Genomic DNA, 15,119 nt, shown 5'->3' on the forward strand with positions numbered 1-15,119 from the left:
TGAGAGTGATGGATGGGGCTCACCCTTACTGATGCTTTAGCTATGCTTGAATAAAAAGGGGCAGTTAAAGTGCGGAAATGTACTTGTCTGAAAATTGCTATGTATTAATTCTCAGTCACAGGTCTATTTAATTATGTATTAGCTACAAACGGATGGCTTTGGAGCTAAATACTTGAGACTAACTCAGGCTGAGACTCCCCACCCCCACTCCATGGTAGTCCTTCATCTAAAGCCTTCAGGGTTATGATGATGGGATTTGGAGTATTTCTGACAATCCAACGTTAGCACATGTAATAAATTATGGGATCCAGAATGAAATGGCATGGGGGAGGGGGGTGGTGTGAGGAAAACAGTTTTCAGCTCTGTGCTTTTGGCAGTCATTAGAAGTAAAGGAATTAGGTAAGGAAAACTTACATCTTAAATGGTAAATGTTAAATATTCGAAGAGTTTTAGAGTTTTAGAATAAGGCATTTCTATGTTGATGCTAGATACAATGAAATTCTAGAATTTGAAGCAGTGTTTTGAAAGTCACTAGGGTGGTATGTTGCATAAAATAATGACAAAAAGGATGTTATATACGTTGCCAGTGTTGTAGTGGCAGTGAATAAGGTGATTTTTACAACTTTCTAGAATATTTAAATCAAAGGTGCTTTCTTTGCGTAAATAATTAGGTAGATATGTTTTAGGAAAGGAGTTTGTTGCTGATTGATTGCAGTGTTTTATCTCCCTTTTGAATCTAGGTCTTGCAATAGAAATAGGTTCAAAGCTATTCTAGGTACATTATTTGATGGCCCTTTCTGAAGATGATCACTTCTATCATAGCGCCACTTATTTGCATACAGCTTCTAAAGTTTATGGTAGTAGTCCAGTGAATAGGTTATAAATAATTAAAAGAACTTATTTATACCAAGGCTTAATTCATAAATTGGTAGTACTCTACTATTCCCTTCCTCTGGGACCAACAACATAGGCATAGATTTGTACTCCTAGCTGTTCGTTTTCTTCCTTATTTTTTTTTTAAATCTTTCTACTAAACACTTTACAATAACTCCCTATGGTATAGATTATGCTACAAACAGTCCTTATAGTCCAGATATCTTTTTTAGTCTTTCTTTAGAATATGAAAACTAAATTCTCCTTGCCCCAGACCATTGTTTCCTTTCTCATAGTGGGTTTGCATGGTGTTGCCTGTATCATGGTGAGAACTGTTACTAGCCTGTTAATTGTTTATTTGTTTATTTTCCCCAATCTCATTCCTTCAAGAGTTAATAATGACCCCTCTTTTCTTCTGTCACTCTCTACAATCTGTGGTATGTGCCCCAAAATTCAATTAGGGTCATAAAATTTCTCAATAAATCAAACACATCTAATAGTTACTCAAATCTGTTTTCTTTTTTTTTTTTAATAATTACTTTATTTAAACATCAGAGCTACAAAATTGTTCATGATTGCCTTTCAGTTGAAGAACATATACCACTCTTCAACAGTGCAGTTTCCTGTCACCAGTGTCCCCAATTTCCCTCCCACTCTCCCCCCTGCCTGCCTCTGGGCAGACATTTCACTTCTCTCTCTCCCTCTCTTCCCCCACCCCCTCTTTTTTTTTTTTTTTTGAGGGGACCACACCTGGTGACGCTCAGTGGTTATTCCTGGCTATGTACTCAGAAATTGCTCCTAGCTCAGGGGACCATATGGGACGCCGAGGGATAACTCTGGTCCGCCCTAGGTCATCCACATGCAAGGTAAATAGCTTACCGCTTGTGCCATAGCTCTGGCCCCTTCTTTTCTCTTTTTGATACTGTGGTTTGCATAGTTGTTAATGAAAGGGCACTATGTATATTACCTTATCCCCTTCCAGAACCCTGTTTTTCCCAGAGTGATCAGTTCCAACTGTCACTGTCATAGTGGACCCTTCTCTACCCTAACTGCAGTCCTGGTTCTTTGCTGCAAGCATCCTGCCATGGACTTGTCCTCCTGACCTTCATCTCTATTGTCTCTATGTCTACCACACTATCTTTTTTTTTACATTCCAAAAATGAGTGAGATTACTCTATCCCTCTGACTCATTTCACTTAGCATAATAATTTCCATATCTATCCAGGTATGGTGAGTTTCATGACTTCGTTTTTCCTAACATCTGCATAGTATTCCATTGTATAGATGTACCGCAGTTTCTTTAGCCACTCCTTGATTCTCAGGCACTTGGGTTATTCCCATATTATGGCTATTGTAAACAGTGCTTCAACAAAAATAGTAATTCAGAGGACTTTCCTGCATGGTGTTTTGGGTTCTAAGGCTATATTCCTAAAAATGGTCATCCCGGATAAATGTAAGCTAAATCTCTCTCTTTTTTTTTTTTTTTTTTTTGAGGAATAGCCATATTGTTTTCCATAAAGGATAAACCCGTCTACATTCCCAACAGAAGTGAATGAGTCCCTTTCTCCCTGCATCCACACCACCACTGATTGTTCTTGTTCTTTTTGATGTGTGCTAGTTTCTGTGTTATGAGATTGCTCATTATTGTTTTGATTTGCTCTCCCCTCTCCCTGATGATAAGTGACGTAGCACACTTTTTATGTGCCTTTTGGCCATTTGTATTTTTTCTTTGAGGAAGCATCTGTTTATTTCTTATCACCATTTTTGGATGAGGTTAGATGTTTTTTTCTTGGTAAGTTCTATCAGTGCCTTGAATATCTTAGATGTTAACTCCTGCAGGAGCTTCATTGGCACAATTGGCTAGTGCATGGTACTTATATATATGTATATATATAAACCTTTCCTTTCAGAACTATTGACTGAATTGTCCTAGCTTCTCTTTTCCTTCTCCTTTTTCTCCTCCTCCTTATAAATTAACTATTTTAAAATGAAATTTAAAAAACTGAAATTTCTTTTTTTATATATATTTTATTTAAACACCTTGATTACATACATGATTGTGTTTGTGTTTCAGTCATGTAAAGAACACCACCCATCACCAGTGCAACGTTCCCATCACCAATGTCCCAAATCTCCCTCCTCCCCATCCAACCCCCGCCTGTACTCTAGACAGGCTTTCCATTTCCCTCATACATTCTCATTATTAGGACAGTTCAAAATGTAGTTATTTCTCTAACTAAACTCATTACTCTTTGTGGTGAACTTCCTGAGGTGAGCTGGAACTTCTAGCTCTTTTCTCTTTTGTATCTGAAAATTATTATAGCAAGAATGTCTTTCATTTTTCTTAAAACCCATAGTTGAGTGAGACCATTCTGCATTTTTCTCTCTCTCTCTGACTTATTTCACTCAGCATAATAGATTCCGTGTACATCCATGTATAGGAAAATTTCATGACTTCATCTCTCCTGACAGCTGCATAATATTCTATTGTATATATGTACCACAGTTTCTTTAGCCATTCGTCTGTTGAAGGGCATCTTGGTTGAAAAAACTGAAATTTCTATAGAAATGAAAAATAAAAAAGAAAAGAGATAAAGAAGAAAAATAGTATAGTAGCAAAAAAATTTGTGAAAAGTATTGTTTCTCACAATGAGGTAATTTTCTTAAGTCATTGTCAGAAGATTTAGTAAGCTCTTGTTGCTAGTTGATCATTCTGTTACTTTTAATTCTGAACATTAGGTGGCTTTAAATACTCATTGTCATCTAAATCGATGTGTTTCTATGAATATTACACTGTTTAAAAATTTGGACTTGTTGTAGGAATTCTTGTTCCAGGAATTCCAAGCACAATTACTGACACTGTGGCTTTTGTGGGGTGTGCTTTCAACTGCCCGGGCTTCTGGAAGTATGAGAAGTGAGGGTTGGGTGTCCAAAAAAAAAAAAAAAAAAGAAAGAAAGATTCTGGTGATATTAGCCCAAATGCCAGCACACTTGGAATTTAATTAGATTAATTTCTTTGCAGAGATACATAGAGGAGTGGTGAAGTTGGGCCATTGGGCAATTGATAATTCTGAATGTAGTAAATTTTTTGTCTTGAGAGTGCTTCCATTTCTAATCTATGTTGGGTTTCCTATATCTCAAATCCTTGGGATTTTACCTGCTTCCTGAGGTGAAGCAACCTTCCAATAGTTTAAGAAGTATACTTGGAAATGCTTTTTATCTTAAAAGAACTTTATTCTCATCCAAAAGTCCATTGCTTATCTGGGTATCAAAATTATTTATTTCACACATGTTTGACATAAGTGTCCTCATTTCGTTCTAATTTCTGTTGTGTTCTGGCTATTGGTGTACATTGTGATCTGGGTAGCTTCTTGTGATGTCTTATATTTTTTTTCATCTAGTTGTACTAGACGGTTATAGGTGCTCTTGCTATAGAATCTGATGGCCTTACTCCTTCTCTGGGAAATCTTTTTTTGGAGGGGGGGAGAACCTATTCTTTGTGTCTATGGTATATTTTAGAATAAAAAAAATCAGATTTGATCTACCTTAGTGTAGTAGTTAAATTTTCTTATGTATTTTTCCCCATTGTAAATCCCTGTCTTTGTTTTGCTTGGAAGATACCTGATCTTCCAGACACATCCATTAACTCTTGTCTTTGTTGTAGTCATTTCTTCTTTCAAGAATAAAGAAACTGTTTTATGTCCTAATTTTGTTCTGTATATACATCACTTAGTATCAAGTGTTAGTTTCCACTTGGTATCAAATACTGTTGTTAGGCTTTCCACCGACTGTGTGTGTTGTTGTTTTTCTTCTCTCTCTCTCTCTCTCTCTCTCTCTCTCTCTCTCTCTCTCTTTCTCTCTCTCTCTCTCTCTCTCTCTCTCTCTATATATATATATATATATATATATATATATTTAGTGTCAGGATTTTATTTAAAAGGAATATGCCAAATTACTGGTGATATTGGTTGTCTTGTTGGCTTCCCAAAAAGTGTTCTATTTTTTTTTACTTTATTTAAAGAAAATGTATCACATAGTTGACATAATACATTTGTTTCCACCTAAGTGAAAGCAAAGTTATTGAAAAAAAAAAAAAAAGGAAAACTAAAAGAAAGAGAGGAAAGTTTGAAATAAAGAAGGAAAAGTACAGTAGCAAGCACATTTGTGAAAATTATTGTATCTCCAATGAAGTTATTAATACTGGGGCAGAAGGTTTAGTAAGCTCTTGTTGTTATTCGTTTTGTTAAATTGGTGTGTTTGTAGGGATGACAGCATCAAATGAAGTTGTCCTGAAATTCAAAACACTATACTGTTACTTTTAGGGATTAGTACTGAGCTGCCAGGCCTCTTGGAAAAAGGAAGATAGGAGGGAGGGTGATTACACTAATTCCAAAAAGCCCTGGTGATATTAGCTCCAAAATAGGTGCACATAAAGTTTGGTCAGATTGCTGGTGCTAAAGTGAATCATGAAGGGGTGATGAGTCAGGGCCACCAGGAAAATGGTGATTGTGGGTGATGGAAGCAGCAGGAGTGGCTTTGGCAAAGCAGGGCTTGGCCTGCCCTCTCTTCCCAAGATGGCCAACTTTATGCTACGTGGACTAGTCTCCCCATGATCCAGAAAGGTGATTTTTTTTTTTTTTGGTTTTTGGGCCACACCCAGCGGTGCTCAGGGGTTACTCCTGGCTGTCTGTTCAGAAATAGCTCCTGGCAGGCACGGGGGGCCATATGGGACATTGGGATTCGAACCAACCACCTTTGGTCCTGGATCGGCTGCTTGCAAGGCAAACACTTGCTATCTCTCCGGGCCCCAGAAAGGTGATCTTAAAGTTGATATAAATAAAGCTCTGCATGGGCAGATGCTCTGGTGCACTTTCCTAGAGATTGAACATGTTGCCAGTTCAAATTTTAGTATGTCTAAGTCTTGTCATGGTTCATTTATTTTTCCTGATATAAACACTTTTATACTTCTGTGAAATATAATAAAGGGAAAGAACTCAATTCTTTTAGTTGGATTTTTATTTTTGCCAAAGTTTTTTGCCGAAACAAGTGTTTGGACAAATGGGAATAATAGAATTAAGTGAGTGGCTAAGCCCAAGGCATGCATCTGGGTGTGGGGTATGTTCCCAAGCCAGAAATCATCAGCTGATGGTACTAGGGGTGAGGGATTTGGGGGAGAGGGAGACAGAGAGAGAAAGCAAAACTGGGGAGGGAAGGAAAGAGAGACAGAGACAGAAACAGAGAAACTGGGAGAGACAGAGGAAGGGAATGGAAGGGAAGAGAGGAAAGGGAAAGAAGTGAAGGGGAGAAGATGGGAGGGGGAACAAGCAAAGAGAGGGGAGGAGAGGAAGAGAGACTCCCCCCTTGGTGAGGTCTGAACTGTGGACTTTCCCCTATGTGGGAGCACTGGAAATATGGCAGGTTACTCAGAGTAATAACTTTGGATATAAATGGAGGGGTGCTCTCTGCTTGTTCACTTTAAAAAGGTAGGGAGATGGGGGCATTGGTGATGGTAAGGTTGTACTGGTGAAGGGTTTTTTTCTTTTTTATGACTGAAACCCAACTATAAATCATGGTGCTTAAATAAAGATATTACTTTTTTAAAAAATCCCAAAAAAGGGGTAGATTTCCAAGGGGGTATTTTGTAGACTTATGTTTGATAAATTTGGGTGCTATATTTCAGATAAAATGAACCTCTGATCTAAAGGATGAAATATTAGAATCACTCTTTTCTAGCTTTTTAAAATTTAGTAACTGTGAATTACAGAGTTACTAATGATTTGGGTTTCAGGCATATACATGCATTTCAACACCAACCCCTTTATTAGCATGCATTTTCCTCTACTTATACCCCAACCCCACCTCCTATCCACCAGTTTCCTTTATGAGAGCGCCTTTTTTCTTAAAATAACTTTTGGCACTTTGGTTTCTGATACTGTTACTAATAAAGTTTTATACAGGACACTTAACTACCTTTCAAGCATCCTCCCCTTCTGGTCAAACACTTCCTTCCACCATAGTTGTAGCCCTTTCCCTTTCCTTCCCTTTCTCCAAGTGGTTTGTTTCCTACTGGAGACCACTTCTTGTGTTCTTTGTTCCCACTGCCTTTGGCCATTTGTTACTCCACCATTATGTTTTCTTTATATCCTACATATGAAAGAGATCAATCTGTGCTGGTCTCTCTCCCTCTGATTTCATTCAGCTTGAAGCTCTCCAGATCCATCCACATAATAGAAAATTGCATGATTTTATCTTTTCTTCTGGCCAAGTACTATGCTAATATGTGTATGTACCACAGTTCCTTTATCAGGTCTTCTATTCTAGGCACTTGATTCCAGATTTTGGCTATTGTGGATAGTGCTGCAAGGAACAGGGGTGCAAATATCTTTTTTCCATTTTGTTTTTGGGTCCTTGGAGCATATTTGATATAAGAAATAAGAGGATTGCTGATTCAAATGGGAGCTCAGTTTCTAGGTGGTTTGTTTTCCTGTGTGTGTGTGTGTGTGTCTAAACAAATAGTGTTGGCTAAACTAATTGGCCATGTACAAAAAAATGAACTCAGTCCTCTTTCTAATATGCACAAAAGTTAAATCAAAATGAATTCAAGATCACATATCAAAGCTGAATTCGTGTCATTGAGGAAGATATAGACGGAATTTTTCATTACATCTAAGCTAGAGGCATCTTTAATGAGTCAACACTATTGGTCAAGAAAACAGAAACAAAGATAAACAAATAAGAACTACATTAAACTAAGAAGCTTCTGCCCCTTAAAGGAAGTTGGTGATCAAAACACAAAGATACCTCACAGCATGTGATAAATTGTTTGCCTATCATCCATCTGATAAACAGTTATATCTAAGACATATAAAGAACTGATAGGACTGTACCAAGAAAAATAAAGAACAACTAAATCCAAACAAAAAAAAAACAACCATCCAATTTCATTTAAAAAATGGGCAGAAAAAATTAACAGAATTTTCCTCCAAGAACACATACAAATGGCCAAAAGCATATGGAAATCCTTTGTTGTTGTTGCTGTTGAGGGATCATTTTGTAACAAAGAACATACAGAGTCTTTATGTTCTAAGATCTGAAAAACAAAAAACAAATGGCCAAAAGACATATGAAAATATGATCCATATCACTAATCAAGGAAATGTAAGTTAAAACAGTAGTGAGATATTATTTCTCACAGCATGGAGTTATCATACCACAGAGACTGGCATTCACCCAAGAGAACATGAACAATTAGTGCTGGGATGAAGATGAGGGGGAAAGTGACCCTCATTCATTGTAGTCGGAATGTCAATAGGTCCTGCCTTTCTGGAAAACAAGATGGAGATTCCTAGAATCATTGTTGAGTTGGTTAAAAGACATATTTTAGGATCTTCATTTGTAATAGGAATCAGTTCAGCTGTCCTATGAAAAAGCCAGTCTTGTGCCTATGACCTATTAAGCTAAATTCTTACCTAAAAAAATAATACGTAAAAATAATATTTTGGGTTTTTTGTTGTTGTTGTTCCACATATGTGCCCAGGGATCACTCCTGACAGGACTTAAAGGACCCACCAGATTTGGTAGCAAAGATCGAATCCAGGTCAGTCATGTGCAAGGCAAGCATACAATAGCTGCTGTACTATCTCTGCCCTCCCAAAAGAATAATGTTTTGTGTCAAAAAATTAGGGAAATCTTAACTTTTGACAGTCACATATTTTATAGAAACATAGTCATGCTTATTTGCTTTCACATCATGATGCACTTGGAGCTGCATTGCATTGCAGAGTTTAGTTGTCACAGACCTCGTATCATTCTCAGGCCTTGGTATTTCAAAGAGATCCCAAATTCTCTGGAAATACTTGGCTAACCTCTGATGTATATATATATTTATATTTGTAGGCCATACCCAGTGTTGCTCAGGGGTTACTTTCTGCACTCAGAAATCGCTCCTGACAGGCTCAGGGGACCATATGGGATGCCAGGGATTGAATTCAGGTCCATCCTGGGTCAGCTGCATGCAAGGCAAATGCCCTACTGCTGTGCTACCTCTCTGGCCTCAGATGTATAAGAATATTTTAACTAAGAATAGTACCTTCCCAGCCAAGTAGTATTTTCCCATTTTGGCTGACTTATTAATTCCTTTGATAGGTAGAAGTCTCCTTTGCAACAAAGGAGTGAATACTGAAGTGTGTTATTTTAAGAACATGTGTTCTTTAGAACAGTAATAATGTTGAAGGAGTATTTTGCTAATGAGATTTGTAATTAGAATACAGTTTTCTAGAGCATAATTACAAGAGCCATGATTTCTTTTTTCCCTCTTCCTCTTCTTTCTCCTCCTTTCTCTCTCTTTTCTCTTTATTTTTTCAAGTCCATGATGCTCCATTCTGCCATTGGGTACAATCCCCTACTCTTGTATTTCTTCCTTTGTGACTTTGTCAAAATGAATGTGTGTGTATATATATCCATAAGACAAACCTTTTTAGTAACCACTTTGTTAAAATGAATATATGTATGTATATGTATATATCTATAAGATAAACCTTTTTTGTGACCACATCACTGCCAATAGTCTATCATCAATGAGAGGAAACCTTTGCTGTGGCTACCAGTACATCCCCATGACCCCAGGTCTGGGAGGCAGGTGAATGTCCCTAAAATTCAACCTGTCTTTAAGCACTGGGGGGGGTTGGGATGGTTTTAAAGAGAAAGAAATTCACAATGAGCTTAGTATAAATTTGGGTATGTGTGTATTTGATTAATATACAATAATTTATAATTAATACACAATTAATAAATAATAGACAATTAACACACAATAATTTGAAAGAATCAGTAATTGATTTGCTCTTGCTCTTGAGACTTTTGTTTTGATTTCTGAGCTATACCTGGCAGTGCTCAGGGAGCATTTTGGCTTTTTTTTTTTTTTTTTGGGTTTTTGGGCCACCCCGGCGTTGCTCAGGGGTTACTCCTGGCTGTCTGCTCAGAAATAGCTCCTGGCAGGCACGGGGGACCATATGGGACACTGGGATTTGAACCAACCACCTTTGGTCCTGGATCGGTGCTTGCAAGGCAAACGCCACTGTGCTATCTCTCCGGGCCCGCATTTTGGCTTTTAACTCAGAAATTACTCCTATCAACCTTGGGGATGGGATGGGGGTGGAGATTGAGGTGCATATGGGATGCAAGGGATCAAACAGGGGTTAGCTGCATGCAAGAAAAGCACTCTACCTGCTCTACTATTGGTTCAGCTGAAGAATTTTTTTTAATTTATAATAGATGCCTCCTGACTACTACATCTTGTTGTGCTTTCTGGTAGCAGATGTGTGACAGTCACACTTGTCCTTCATCCCTTTCCAACTGAATTAGTAACAAAATGAGCTGAACTCCGACAACCTTTCTAGGACATGGCTTTTTAGTTGTTGTGTTTTTTATCTTCTTTCTCAACAAGCTACAGCATATTCATGGATTTGTCATGTTCTTTAGCTATTTCTATAGGAAATGTTAGGTATTTGTTTTCTCTGTAAGGAGTCATAAAATTCCTATATAATACCTATACTCTCTCTTTTTTTTTTAAAGGTTATATGTTGGTTCTCCCAAGACATTCACACTGTCTGAAAAAAACCCAAGCCCTTTGCAGTGGTGTAGACACGTCCTGGATAATCCAACTCCGGAGATGGAAGCAGCCAGGCGTTCTTTGTGCTTCAGACTGGAGCAAGGTAATCATGTTCGGGCACAGTCACATCCTTGGACACTCTCTCTATCTTTTTTCTTTTTTAATTTTTATTGTGGTCAAAATGAATTACAAATTTTTCATGGTAATATTTAAAGCACATAGTGACAATGAATGAAGGGCATTCCCACCACCAGTATTGTCCTCCCTCCACCCCTGTTGCCAGCATGCATCCTATATCTCCCTCCTTTATCCCCCATAATGCTAGTGTAATTGTTCCCCACTTGTACAACTTGTTGTAGATTGGGTAGCGATTCTGTTGCCATTGAATTTGGGCTTGGTGTTCAAGTTTGATCATTTTTATTTCCACTAAATATTCATATGACTGTCTGGTACTGGTACCATTCATTTTTCCTTCTCAAATTATGAGGTTGAACAAGATTCTCTCAACTCTGATCTTGTGGTCAGTGTTGGAACAAACACTTAAATGGAAAAACCTCACTCTGAGGTACTGCATTTGCACACAGTTCACTTCATTTCATGATTTCTCAATACAGAGTATCTATAGTTTCATGCTTGTTTGAAGCCAGACTTTTAGCTTGTTTCTTCCCTTCTATAGCCTTTTGATTTGCAAGTAAAGTGCAAAAGAAAATGACTCCATCTTTGATTCTGTTGGTGTTAGTAAACTGTGGCGTGTAGCTGTATCCTAAGGTAAAAAACTGGGATTGTAGTCAGACCCAAGGAAGCTGACCCTTTTGGTTGTTTGTATGCTTAGTTGCATTGAAAACCCAAAGCCTTGACCTTTAAACACTGGACATATAGTACAGCCATAAGATCCTCCCTTGTCTGCCACTACCCCCAGTATGATCTCTGGCACAGTATAATTTCCTGAGCATCACTGGGATGGCCAGGGAGATATTGGAAGGTGAAACATATAATCAAGTTTTATTAGCATTTTAACCAAATGAGCAATTTGATAATAGAAGGTTGAAGAGTGTAGTAGGAACCTTTGTATAATTGAAAATATCAGCAGCCTTTTCTAAGTGAGTAGCCATTTGGAAATAAGATACTCTTCTCCTAAGCCTGAGTGACTCTAACAAATTAAATCCCTCTGGAGTTTTTCCTGTCAATGTTTATTCACAGGTGCACTTAAGGGTCTTTATTCAAACATCTCTTGAAATGAAAGATGGATTAATGATAGACATTTCATTAAAATGAAGTTTAGAACTAGGATCTTTTAGCACAGGTTTCTACAAACTTTCTGAAAGGGGCCAGATATTAAATATTTTTGGCTTTGTGCACCGCAAACATCTCTGCCATCCCTAGGAACCAAGGGTAGATGCAAAAATTAATGAGCCAAGCTATCTTCTAATAAACCCTTAATTATGGACACTGAGATTTGAATTTCATGTGTTTTTTCCCTCATGAAGATCATTATTATTACATTCTTAATTATTGAGATAATATAAAACCCATTCTTTAGCTAGGAATTACAAAATGAGATTACATTTGGGCCACCCAGGCTGTAATTTGTTGACTGCTTTAGTTCATTTGCAAGGAGTGAGATGGATGTATCAAACTTATTTTTAAAAATGGAAAAAAGGCTTTTTTAAAATTCATGTCAGTAGCCTTAATTGGAATTGCTTCTGAGATTTTTTTCAGACCATCGACATACCACTTTTTTTCAGATTTACAAGACAATTGAATATGTATATTGCTTTATTAACCACAATAAACCTAGCAAACATGAATTACCTTAGTTTGTTTTCTCTTAAAAATCAAAATTTTTTTGATGAGTATTTTTCAGGTATTCTATTCTTTACTTTTAAATATACAAGAGAGTCCTATTAACTATTGTATACCATGAATGCACATTGCTTTTTTGTTTTGTTTTGTTTTGTTTTGTTTGTTTGTTTTTGTTTGTTTGTTTTTGGGTCACACCCAGCAGCGCTTAGAAGTTACTTCTGGCTCTCCACTCAGAAATCACTCCTGGCAGGCTCTGGGGACCATATGGGATGCCGGGATTCGAACCACCAACCTTCTGCATGCAGGGCAAACGCCTTACTTCTATGCTATCTCCGACCCCATATTGCTTATTTTGTAACAGAATTTAGACCTTTTGGCCAAACTACTCTAAAGCTTTTATTCTGATTTTGAGATTTTATTCTGATTATCTAACTTTTCTTTGCAAGGGTTTGCTAAAGCAGAATTTGAAGTAAAGAGAGCAAATTGATGAGTTATCCCTATTCACAAATTTCATATCAGAGTTTAAGAAATAGCTTTCCAAAACCAAAAATAAATCCTTTATTAAATCTGTATAACAAATTTAATATTAAATATCTCTGTTTGAAATATGTGCACTCTTGAGATTAGAAAGTAACCCAGTAGAATTGGTTTTCTATTAGATGAAAAATATTTTTGAAATTTAACATTTTTTGTAAAGCCATGTGTATATAGATTAATAAGAATTAGTTTTATGGGATTCCTGCTCCATCCTACAATTCCCATTTTATTATTTAATTCTAATTGCCTAATTAAAATTGTTTTCTTTTTGCTGTTTACTTCTTAAAGTTACCAATATGTATGGTGTTGATTGTGTTGTCAGTTATATATTATCTACAGGGTTTTTATTGATGGTTTAAGATTTAATTCTTTTAATTAAATTAAGGAATCAATTAACCCTCCTGTTTTTGTTTTTGTTTTTTGTTTTTTTTTTTTTGCACAATTCCCTGTGCAATGTTTTATCAATTCTGGGTTATACAATTGATTATAAATGAAATGGTTATATCTAAATCATGTAATAATTTGTCATTTTCTTTCTTTCCTAGAGTTAATTATAAAAATGCACAACTGATTTGGGGAAGTTCTTTGTCACTTAGTGATAATAAATTATTATGAATTTAGTCCCAAGAATTATACTTAATACAATTGGTCATATAAATCTATCAAGGGCTTTTAATTTTGTTTTTGCTTTTTATAGTGTGTTAGGTGGAGCTGGAGAGATAAGGATTAAGGCTCTTGTCATAACTAATCCCTGATACTATTACTTACAATCCCTTCAGTATTGACAGGAGTAATCCCTGAGTATAGAGCCAGGAGCTCTGAGTACTACCTGGGTGTTACCCCAAAGCTTGTCCCCCCAAAGTATTTTTTTTGGTAGGGTTCTTAAATTGCTCTTATCTGGTTCCTTGTGGGATGGGATGCAGAGAAGGGATATGAGAGAAAAGAGGCAGTGTGGGCATATGAGAGTATGAGGACCTCATATATCTGAAAATATCTTTATTACTGATTTACTTTTATACTTGATTCTAGATATAGAGTTTAAGGGTAAAAACCACTGCCAAATGGGTTCAGAAAGTATTACTTTATTAGATTTTACTTTCTGAATTGCTCTTGAAGTCCTGTGTTGTTCTCATTTCTGGTCATTACCACCTTTCTATCTGTAATGCTTTGGCGGGGATATTTTAAATTTTTTGTTTGTAATATTTTAAAATTTGTTTTTCCCCTATTGTGTTAGATAGATAGTAAAAGTATAATGTGTATATACATAAATTTATATATTTACATAAACATATTTAAGCCTATATACATATATAAAGCAAATATATGTATATATACACAGATATATCTACATACATATATATACTTTTAGTCAGTAAACTTCAGCTCTGCAAAATTTCTTACATAACCTTTTATAATAATACTTTCTCCATTTTTCCCTATTACTTCTTAGATGTGTCTTTGAACTGACTATTGATTTTCCTGGATTTCAGCTTCAAGTTTTATAAATTTCTGTCTTCCCCCCTTCTTTTTGTTCCTAGTGTATATATATATATATATATATATATATATATATATATATATATATATATATAATGTTTTAAAGCATCTTATAAGTGCTTTTATCTTCCAAGCACCATTTTAGGTTATAGGGATAGCAATGACCACAGCAAACCTTCAGACTCTGTCCTCGCTGAATTTATCTTGTAGCATGCAGGTCCTCGTTAATCCTCCTATTTTTTGGTAAGGTTTATTTTTGTATTGATTGTTTTTAATCTTTAAAAAACTTTATTTAAACGCCATGATTACAAGGTTGTTCATAACTCAGTTTGTTTTATAGATAAAGTTGTTCATGATTGAATTATAGTCATACAATGCACAACAACCTTCACCAGTGCACATTTCCCACCGCCAATGTCCCCAGTTTCCCTCTCACCCTCCCTGATATGTGTAGAGTGTACTAAATTTGGTAGTTTTCTGTTAATTAATGGAAATTAAATTATGCAATAAAACCTATCCTTTGACGAAAGCAAAACCCAGACAACCAGTGGATGTTCCTCTTTCAAGATATTGCTACAGTATTACTGCATTTCATGTGGATGCACATTCTGTTTTGGAAAAATCTTTTTATTTTTGTGTGTGTGTAGTATTTGAAGGTAGGGGCTCATACAAACTTCAGTTTCCTGTTGAACAGACCGACACTTAATGCACTTAATGCATTTGCAAATGTGTTTTAAGCTCTGTCTGAATGTTGGCTTTTGTATTTATTGCCAATTAAAATTTCCTAGATGAGCTAAGT

The 15,119-nt window shown here is 36.3% G+C and overlaps 1 protein-coding gene across 3 annotated transcripts in view; it reads left to right on the plus strand.

Annotated features, from left to right (window-relative positions):
- The window catches only part of SLAIN1 (SLAIN motif family member 1), a 57,996-nt gene that overhangs the window by 7,154 nt on the left and 35,723 nt on the right, over window positions 1–15,119 (plus strand). For all 3 annotated transcript variants that reach the window (XM_049778728.1, XM_049778729.1, XM_049778730.1), the window contains exon 2: window positions 10,447–10,586. In XM_049778728.1, the coding sequence (XP_049634685.1) occupies window positions 10,447–10,586 (140 nt within the window). The remainder of the gene's footprint in view (window positions 1–10,446; window positions 10,587–15,119) is intronic.

This window comes from Suncus etruscus, chromosome 8, assembly GCF_024139225.1.
Source record: "Suncus etruscus isolate mSunEtr1 chromosome 8, mSunEtr1.pri.cur, whole genome shotgun sequence".
NCBI lineage: Eukaryota > Metazoa > Chordata > Mammalia > Eulipotyphla > Soricidae > Suncus > Suncus etruscus.